The 9,707-nt window shown below is 54.3% G+C and overlaps 4 protein-coding genes across 4 annotated transcripts; 3 read left to right on the top strand and 1 right to left on the bottom strand.

Annotated features, from left to right (window-relative positions):
- Positions 1–33: 33 nt before the first annotated feature.
- PpBr36_08015 (uncharacterized protein) lies at positions 34–391 on the bottom strand (the record flags this gene model as incomplete). The annotated part of the gene is made up of 2 exons (XM_029895148.1): positions 34–204; positions 260–391. The coding sequence occupies 2 exons, from the start codon at positions 389–391 to the stop codon at positions 34–36; spliced, it is 303 nt and encodes a 100-aa protein (XP_029747348.1).
- PpBr36_08014 (uncharacterized protein) lies at positions 59–586 on the top strand (the record flags this gene model as incomplete). The annotated part of the gene is made up of 1 exon (XM_029895147.1): positions 59–586. One exon carries the CDS (start codon positions 59–61, stop codon positions 584–586), a length of 528 nt encoding a protein of 175 aa, XP_029747349.1.
- A 750-nt stretch (positions 587–1,336) lies between these two features.
- On the top strand, positions 1,337–8,751 carry PpBr36_08013 (uncharacterized protein; the record flags this gene model as incomplete). The annotated part of the gene is made up of 6 exons (XM_029895146.1): positions 1,337–1,417; positions 1,522–4,536; positions 4,691–5,188; positions 7,003–7,192; positions 7,261–7,666; positions 7,764–8,751. 6 exons carry the CDS (start codon positions 1,337–1,339, stop codon positions 8,749–8,751), a joined length of 5,178 nt encoding a protein of 1,725 aa, XP_029747346.1.
- Positions 8,752–9,232: 481 nt separating this feature from the next.
- On the top strand, positions 9,233–9,418 carry PpBr36_08012 (uncharacterized protein; the record flags this gene model as incomplete). The annotated part of the gene is made up of 1 exon (XM_029895145.1): positions 9,233–9,418. A coding segment is annotated over one exon (186 nt), but the record flags the coding sequence as incomplete, so codon positions are not given.
- Positions 9,419–9,707: the final 289 nt, after the last annotated feature.

Here is a 9,707-nt window from a genome sequence, read left to right as displayed (position 1 = left end):
GGGCTGGGGTGGCCAGCCGGTGCGGGCACCGGGTCACGGTCCCTCGGGTGACGACGAGATGGAGCTCTCGGAGCGGCTCAAGCCCGTGACGAGCGCGAAGCGGATCAAGGTGACGTTCAACGCGTGCGTGTCGGACGTTCTGCCGTGGAAGTTTGTGCCACAGCAGCGCGAGGTGCGCGTCCTCCCGGGCGAGACGGCCCTGGCCTTTTACAAGGCCACCAACAACTCGGACCAGGACATCATCGGCGTGGCGACGTACAGCGTCACGCCCGCGCAGGTCGCGCCGTACTTTAGCAAGATTCAGTGCTTCTGCTTCGAGGAGCAGAGGCTCAACGCCGGCGAGACGGTCGACATGCCCGTGTTTTTCTACCTGGATCCGGATTTGCTGCATGATTTGAACATGAGGGGAATCGAGACTGTTACGTTGAATTATACGTTTTTTAGTGAGTTTTCTCTTGTCTTTAGTTCTCTGGTGATGGTTCTACGCATCCCTACTGGGTTTACTGACTGGCTCGCAGAGGCGAGATATGACAACAACGGAGAGATCAAGGATCTCAGGGGCTGGGTGGAGCAGAAAAGCTCATAGTCCGGGGAGAAGGGCTACAGAGAATGCATTGCGGAGGCTGTGGTGCTTTCTTGGGGCCTCGACGGCAACGTGGGTTTAGGAGATGCAAAGAGACTTTTTATTTGCCGGCGAGTCACAAACTGGCCAGTGATCTGTATTACTGTATACTCTGTACCATTATACCATATATTTCATACGACATCGGATGCATGTTAGATCGGAACAATACAGAAAATAAAGCCCTCCCCCCCTCCAAATTTTCTGCATTTTAATTAGTTAAACCAATCTCCATTCCATGTCTTCAATACCATGAACGCATCTTGGCGCCTGCGCGGTTAATTTGCAGGGCTGCGGCGTGCTGTGGACCCTTTGTCAAGCGCCCCGGCATTCTCCAGCGGTCCGTTAGCGGAGCCCATAGCGGAGGACACGCAGTTTCACTAAAGCTCCAGTTTGTGACGTATCTCGTTCAACGACCAGTGCGACCTCCTATTCTCTCAACATAGGTTGACTTTCTGTCAAGCCATTGACCAACGACGGCAAACCTCACGCGAAAAAAAAAGGAACTAGTAGCTATTACAAACGTTTGAAGGCTTAACCCCGGCGCGACTCGAGTCGCCATTTCTGAGCCCTAGTCACGACCATCGCTACCCAATTTCGTCCGTCGCAAACCTGTCAGCATCGTCCGATTCGCTTCTTCACTGACCACTGTCACTGTTGAACTCCCAACGCCCCTGTATGCGGACATGTCTTGACCGCAGCACCCCGCCGAGCATGAAGGCCGTTCTCCCCGGGAAGCCCGAGTCCGCGTCACAGGCCGTCTCGACTGGATTCTGGGACTCTCGGCGCATAATCGTAAGGCTGCCAGATGGGTTTCTCATCACACAAACCACCCCGCCCTACCCACTTGCTGCTGCATATGCCAAGGAAGATGCTAAACTTCCTAAAAACGTGTCTAGGTATACATAACCGGCAATGCCTTCGCCATCCTCTCGGACCACAAGACCCTCCTTCAGACCGTATACGACGATGACGAGTCCCCCCTCCGCGCGATAGCCTTTGATGAGGCCAGCGGCAAGATAGCCACTGCCACCGATGGCTGGGTGAGGATTTACAAGCCGTTTGGACAGGAGTTTGATGCCGTCAAGTGGGCTCTGCAGTCGACCTTTGAGCCTTTTGCAGACGCGGACGGTGAAGCGACTGGCAGCACGCCCATCTCGCTGTCGTGGGGCGCGTCGGAGGAGCTCCTGGTGGCAAGGGCGGCGCTCAAGGTCTATCAGACGTCTGATGCAGACCCGGCATGTATATGGACCAAAGACCTCGCGGGGCCGGTGCAATGCGCCGAGTTTTCGTACGACTCGGCCTTCATAGCCTGCTGCGGCCACCTCGACGGCCTGGTCAAGGTGTGGAGGAGGCTGAGCTTCGGGTCCGACGGGGTCCGTTTCGACTTTGTGTACCTGCGGCACCCGGCACCCGTGACGAGGATAGAGTGGCGGAGGCCTCACCACGTAGAGCAGACCATGGAAAACGTGCTCTACACGTTTTGCTCGGACAAGGTGCTGCGGGTATGGGCGCCCGGCGACGCGCACGGTGGGACTTCCCACCTGCAGCTCTGGGGCCAGCTGGATCTGGCAGAGGCCATCCAGGGCCGGGAGTCGGATATTAGGTGGGCTTTCATAATCCACGGACGGGACCTTAGTGCTGCGGTGGAGACGGCTGTGCAAGAAGCAGGGGCTGAGGAGGACGACATGGGCCTGCAGCACGTCGTGGCCGTGGCGAATCAAAACCCGGAGCTATGCGTGGTCATGGACGCCAGGGGGTGTCTCACGGCGTGGGCGCTAGAGAACGTGGGCGGAGGCAAGGGCGCGTCCAAGAAGGACAGGAAGGTGTTTAATGCCGCGCATGTTGTATCCAAGGACTTTGACTGGATGTCGATTCTATCACTGGACGAGAGGCAACACCGCGTCGCCGTGTACAACTTTTGTAACAAGCCCGGCGGTCACATGAACATCCTGATACACGACTTTCGGGGTACTATTAGCGTTTACGAGGCCAACGTGGCCGACATGCTGATCCAAAGACCCAGCAGCGGCGATGAACCGAGGCTCAGGTTGCGGGGAATCTGGTCTGGCCACTCGGGGCCGATCCGCAAGATCGTGCGTGATATCTCGGGCCGGGCGATTGTCAGCCGGACGCGGGACGGCGAGTGCAACATGTGGAAGCACAAGCTCGGGGCCCGCGAGACGAGCCTCGGGCTGCTGGCCATGGTGGCCGACATGGGCCACATGCACCGCATCTGCGTGCTGCGCAAGGGTCAATTCGTCGTGTTCCTGCGTGCCGACAGCATCGCGCTCTGGGACTGTCGGACTTCCACATCGCCGAGGGTACTGGCCAAGACGGGTTATACGGTCCAGGGGAAGCCGTTGTGTCTGGTCAGCTTGCCTAAGCAGCAGAACGGAACGGCTGGGGTCGTGCATATCGCGACCATCACAGCGGAGAAAAAGGGTGTCGTGTGGGAGCTTCGACTGCCCGAATCGCCAAAGGAGAGTGAAAGGGGCAACAATGCTACTGCCATCAACGGGAATGGCAGGATGTCAGCGTCCATCAGGGAGTTTTGCAGGTTCGACCTAGAGGGAACCGACGACTTGGCATATGTGCTACCTGTAGACCCGGCCGGGTCGTCGCCAACCATATCAGGATTCCTGGACGTGTTCGCGCGGGACGTGGCAGTGTCGTACACGCACCAGGGGCGGGTCGACTTCCTGACGGCGCGAGTGGACACGGAAAACTCACAGGTCGAGTGGCTCACCACATGCTCCATGGAGACGGGGCTGCAGAATCCAAGCCTTGTAAGCGGGAGCACGCTCAAGAGGGCCGCCCTGGTGAACGCCGGTAGGAGCAGCCTGACCATCTGGGACATTCGTGGCGCGCGGCTCGAGTACGCGCAGGACTTTGACGAGGGCGGCGTCATCAACGATCTGGACTGGACGCTGACGCCCGACAAGCAGTCGGTGCTGGCGGTCGGGTTCCCGCATCGCGTGGTGCTCCTGTCGGAAATGCGGTTTGACTACCTCAACAAAGGCCCGGCGTGGGCGCCGATCCGTGAGATCAGCATCCGCGAGATGACGCCGCATCCGATAGGCGATTCGACATGGCTTGGCGATGGGCACCTTGTCATAGGGGCGGGCAACCAGCTGTTTGTGCACGACCGGCAATACGACGTGGCCGCAGCGGCTGCCGGCTCGTCGCTGGTGGAGGGCCTGAGACTCGAGAGGCTGCACGGCAAGGGCGCAAGTAGCAGATGGGATCTGTTCGACGTGGTGCAGAGGCTGAACGGGCCGCTGCCCGTCTTCCACCCACAGTTCCTGAGCCAATGCATGCTGGCCGGAAGAACCGGGCTGCTGAGGAAGATATTACTGGCGCTGTGGAAGACGTTAAAGTACTGGGTCGAAGGGGAAGTTGTGGATGACTACTTGGGACTGGACATGGGAGAGTTCTACGGTGGTGGTGGTGGTGGTGGTGATGGCGGCGGCAACACAGAAGGCGGTTCAAGGCAGGATTCGGGCGGGTTCATGTCCAGCAGCCGAGACTACGACGTCGACGGGGAGGCGTTTGACGAGGAGCTGGCGCAAAAGATCAACGAGAAGCTGACGCGGGTGGACCTGACGCAGCTCTCGGGGCACGAGCAGATCCAACTGGTGGACATTGTCGAGTGCGCAGGGCTGGTCGAGTCGCAGCGGCGAAGCATGGACGAGAACGGAGCGCGCTTCGTGCTCTCACTCCGGCAGCACGCGCTGCGCAAGGGCAGGACCAGCGAGGCCCACATGGGTTGGCGAGAGATCAACTGGGCGTACCACTCGGAGAGCCAGGACATACTGGTCGACTTTGTGGAGAGGCAGAACCATGGGAGCTTGAAGTGGGAGGGAGCCAGGGAGAGTGGCATGTTTATGTGGCTAGGTGATATTGGGGCAGTCGTAAGTCTTTGTTTCTCTTGTTTCTTTCTGCATTGCATTGCTGCATGTTTTTTTTTTTTTTTATTGGGTCTACTAGTACTATTCTTGAGACTGGGAAAGCAAATCCAAAGGATGCTGACGACGAAAAAAAAAAAAAAAAAAATGGGCACTACAGAGACGGCAGTTCGAGGTCATTGCACGCAACGAGTACACCAAGAGCGACCTCAAGAACCCGGTGGACTGCAGCCTGTACTACCTGGCACTACGCAAGAAGACGGTCCTGCAGGGCTTGTGGCGGATGGCGTCGTGGAACAGGGAGCAAAAGGCGACGCAGAAGCTGCTCGCCAACAACTTTGAGGACCCAAAGTGGCGGACGACGGCGCTCAAGAACGCCTACGCGCTCATGAGCAAGCGTCGGTTCGAGTACGCGGCTGCCTTCTTCCTCCTGGCCGACCACCTGCACGACGCCGTCAACGTGTGCCTGAATCAGCTGAGAGACATTCAGCTCGCGATTGCCGTCGCGCGCGTCTACGAGGGCGATGGCGGTCCCGTGCTGAGGCGGCTGCTCGAGGAGGAGGTTCTTGCCGCCGCCGCGAGGGAGGGGAACAGGTGGCTTGCGAGTTGGGCGTTTTGGATGCTGAAGAGGAGGGATATGGCTGTGCGGGCTTTGATTGTGAGTTTTTTTTTTTTTTTTTTTTTTTTTTTGAGTTTCCGTGGAGAGTAGTGTGTACAAGATTCGTCGTTTAGTTCTTGCTGTCGTCTTCGTCAGCAGCTGTCGTAGTCTATGCAGTCGGGTGGATGTGGTGGATGTCGATTGATCAGTAAGGTTCCGGGTGGGTTTGATTGATTGATTGATTGTCGACCGAATGCAGAGGCGGACCCAGGCGGGTCGACATGAGTGAGTGAGACGAAACCAACTCTTGCCGCTCTCTGGCAAAAGGCGCGTTAACGAGCACGTACCATGACTCGAAGCCACTAAGTTTCCGACCGTAGTTACTCCGCAAATAGTTCCCCAGCCACAAAAGGTGCTTATCACGTGCCGACTCGAATTCGCAGTCCGACTATTTCTATCGTGCGCGCAAATTTTTGCTGCCTCAAAGACCCTCTCGCGCTTCCTTTCTTCTCCTCCAAAGTTGATCATCACCCGGCGACGCAGAATTTAGGCTCCCAGATCTCAATATTCTCATGGACTAGGAGTTGTATTACCCGGGGAGAAGAACAAGGCGCTTTATAAGAATTGGACGCTCTGGTTGCGATTTCGCGACGTATCGGTGTTCGGTCCCGTTGAGCCTCGACATTGTGATTTTTTGCGGACGAGATGTGACGTGAAGTAAAACAAACCGATTGTCTGTAAATGGGTGCACTGCAGCAGGGCTCTAGATCTACAGTAAGTAGTATGGGTCCTGATTCCTGCAAGCCCGTTTGTGTTTCTCTGCGCGATTTTTATTTTTTTTTTTCTTTTTATCTTTGCCTACTGTAGTTCATGACATCTGAAAGACCTCCGCTGTCGCTTCACCTACTTTTCGTTATCGGACATGGGTGGCTACGGTGTGCGGACCATTCACAAGACCGCGGTGTGACTTTTTCTCGCGGCGGACTTGAGAATCTACCGCTAGGCGCTACTCCACACTTGGTACTAGGCCGCCCCGAGATGTCTTTCTCCCATTTAAACCTAGCTCCTCCAACCTAGATTGGAAGCTACAAGTACCTTGGCAAGCCTAGGTGCAGTCATTACAGCACAGTACCGAAGAAAAGCCCAGCCAGGTCTTTTTAAAGTTTTTACAGTAGTAACCGTATCTCGAAATCCACACGAGTGCATCAGTCGAACGATCAATTGTACTCTCGGACAATCAGGTCCAGTATTCTCTGCATTCGTCCCATCTTTGCTCAGGTTTTGAAACAAGCCAGGAGCGCCTGGTCAGTACCCGCTCACATACTTTCCAAGAACAGCTTACCCGGTCATGGCAACGTCCGATTCTATGTAAGTCTTTGGATTCCTCAGCTACTTCTCGATCTCTGTCACCACACGCACGTTGAGGCTGCATGTCTCTGAACGCTAGACCGGTTAGTTGACTTCAGCTTGCGGCACGCGACGTCACCTTTCTTTCCCACTATCTATCTTCTTCTTACACATGTTTCTCTCTCCTCTCGAACTGCATGCAACGATCACTATCTACTTTTCTAGTACGTTAGCCAGTCGCTATCGCTGGTATTTTGGTGCCTTTAGGTTTTTCTAGTTCTTTACCTGTCTGTGTCCCAGCCATTGTGTTCAATATCATATTATCTGAATCTCTCCCTATATTACTTTTTTCTTTTTCTCTTTCTATTTTTCTTTTCTTCTTTGGTGCTTCATTTCTCAGCTGCCATCGGATGTCGTCGACGTCGATGACTCTGATCTGAAAATTGCTTTGTTTTATCTACTACTATTCTATAAACACATTTCCCACAATGCCATCGTCACCTACTCACCGCGTCCCTAGAAAAAAGGTCGCCGTCGTCGGCAGTGGCTCCGCCGGAATAGCCGCGCTGTGGGCACTGAACCGCACGCATCATGATGTCTATCTGTACGAAGCCGCCGGACGGCTAGGCGGCCATACGAATACTGTCCCCTTCCGTCATGGAAAGTACACCACGATGGTTGACACGGGGTTCATTGTCATGAACACAGCTACTTACCGTGAGTAATATGCCCAACTCATCTTCATCGCCATCCGTCGTGCCTAATAGATGATGTCATTATCGCAGCCAATTTTATCAACTTCCTCAAGAAGATTGGAGTTCCAACCGCAGTGACGGAGATGTCGTTTGGAATCTCGCGTGACCATGGCTTTTTCGAATGGGCTGGCTCGAGCCTCGGGGCCATCTTCTGCCAGTTGAGGAATGTTTTCTCGTGGCGGATGTGGCGGATGATATTCGATATCGTGCGCTTCAACCAGCTTGCTCTTGACCTCTTGCGGTATGAGGAGGGTCATGACCCCAACTCAAAGAAGAGAATTGACTTGGATGAATCGATTGGTCATTACCTCGAGCGCGAAGGGTACTCGGACGCGTTCCGCGATGATTACCTCATTCCCATGACGGCGTGTGTGTGGAGCACAAGTCCGGATAAGTGTTTACTTGAGTTCCCGGCTATCACGCTCGTCCGATTTCTGTAGGTTGCCCGTTCTTTGGAAATCGAATGGCTGGCATTTTGCTTCCTTTCTATTTTTATACTTTGTTTTTACTAACCAAACGAAAAACAAAACCAGCTGGAACCATCATCTTCTGTCAACTATTTCTAAAAGGCCTGACTGGCTGACTATCCCTGATGGCTCCAAGGCGTACGTAGACGCCGTCATGAGGGGGTTCCCTCCCAATCACCTGTTCCTGAACACGCCGGTCAAGTCACTCTCAAATGACGCAGATGGTCGTGTCCGCCTGCATCTTGAAGGCGGCAAGTCTGAAGTTTACGATCATGTGATTTTGGCCACCCACGGCGACCAGGCTTATTCGATAATTCAAGATTCTGCCACACCTCAGGAGAGACAAATCATGTCTTGCTTTGAGACCTCGGAAAACGTTGCTGTTCTGCATTCGGATCTTTCCCTGATGCCAGTCTCGAGGAAGGCCTGGTCGAGCTGGAATTTTTTGACCTTGTCAAACCCAGAGTCTGGTCGGAGCAACACTGATCAGGTAAGCTTGACGTACAACATGAACATACTGCAGCACATACCGCGGGAAATCTTCGGAGATGTGCTTGTCACGTTGAACCCACTCCACGAGCCGGATCCCAAGACCGTGCAGGGGCGGTTTCAGTACAGACACCCCCTGTATACACCATCTGCCGTGAGGGCACAGGGAATGTTGGACAGGATACAGAACAAGAGAGGTATTAGTTACGCGGGTGCCTGGACCAAGTACGGATTTCACGAGGACGGTTTCAGCAGCGGGTTGAAGGTCGCGACGGAGCACCTAGGCGCCACCCTACCGTTTCAATTCAAGGATTCCACATTCAGCCGGGGAAAGAAGCCGAGGCTGGGCCTCAAGAACCTGTTTATCAGAATGGGCATACACTGGCTGCAGCTTTGGCTGGACGCTCTGGGTTGGTTTGGGAGGCTGGTATTTGGAACCCCTGTGCCGGCATATCGTATGAACGGTAACCGCATGACCAATGGCAGGAGGGTGAATGGGGTGAACGGCGTAAACGGTGTAAATGGACACCATGGCGTGAATGGAACAAAGGAAAGACTTGCTTGAGAGTTTTGGACACTTGGAGTTGGAAGCACTTTTTGGGATTATTGGGATCAAATGGAGGTAAAAATTGACAAGATGAGGTGGCGTTTGATTGGCTTGAATGTTGGGCGTATCTGTCCGGGTATACTGGGTACGTTTTGGATCTTGACCGTTGTATTTAAAATTATATGCATAAGGGGTTTTGGATCAAATGCGGAAACACTTTGGTATTGGAGAAATAGTTTGTTTACAACACGGCCCGACAATTGGCAGACTCTACATATCAAATGAGAAAAAAGACCCCAGGTGGGATTTTGGGCACGACAAGCACGGATCGAGTAAGTAAGCTAGCCCCCCTGTCCCGATGTGGGTCCCGTAAATCGGCGTTTGAAGCTCCAAATGTTGCTGGCTCCAAAAAATTATCGAATGACGAGCCCCTGCTCTTCAGGAATCGCCCAACATTCTCAGATTCTCCTTCCACAGAAATGAGCCGCAAAATCACAATATGAACTCAGCAACGACAAAGCGAGCCCTAGGCTGGCTCTACAGCTCCCGAGGCGGCCGAACCGCACAGATCCGACCACGATGGAGGACGTTCTTCAGCAGCGGACCGGTACGGCGAGCGACGCAGCAGGAGCCGCCCAATTTCGAGCAGGTCAGAGCGGCATACAAGTACAAGAACCGGACTACCATGTACGAATTCTATGCTCTTCCAAGGAAACACAAAGTCCCTAACTAGGCGACTGGAAACGTCTGGTGGATGCGGGAACACTTTTGCTGATCGTTGCGAGGGGACGACGGGGGTGATTTGTTGGCAGGAACTATACGTTTAGCATCATCCTCGGGACGGTGGCTTTCTCGTACGGGAGTGTGCCCATGTATAAGATGGTGCGTGTGCTATTCCACTCAGGGGTGCTGGCAACGTATGCAAGCGGAAAAGAGAACGAGCAAGGGGAAGCAAGCTGACACAAACCACCCCG

Source organism: Pyricularia pennisetigena, chromosome 5 (assembly GCF_004337985.1).
Source record: "Pyricularia pennisetigena strain Br36 chromosome 5, whole genome shotgun sequence".
In the NCBI taxonomy this organism is placed as follows: Eukaryota; Fungi; Ascomycota; class Sordariomycetes; order Magnaporthales; family Pyriculariaceae; genus Pyricularia; species Pyricularia pennisetigena.
This window is presented reverse-complemented; position numbering and strand designations above follow the sequence as displayed.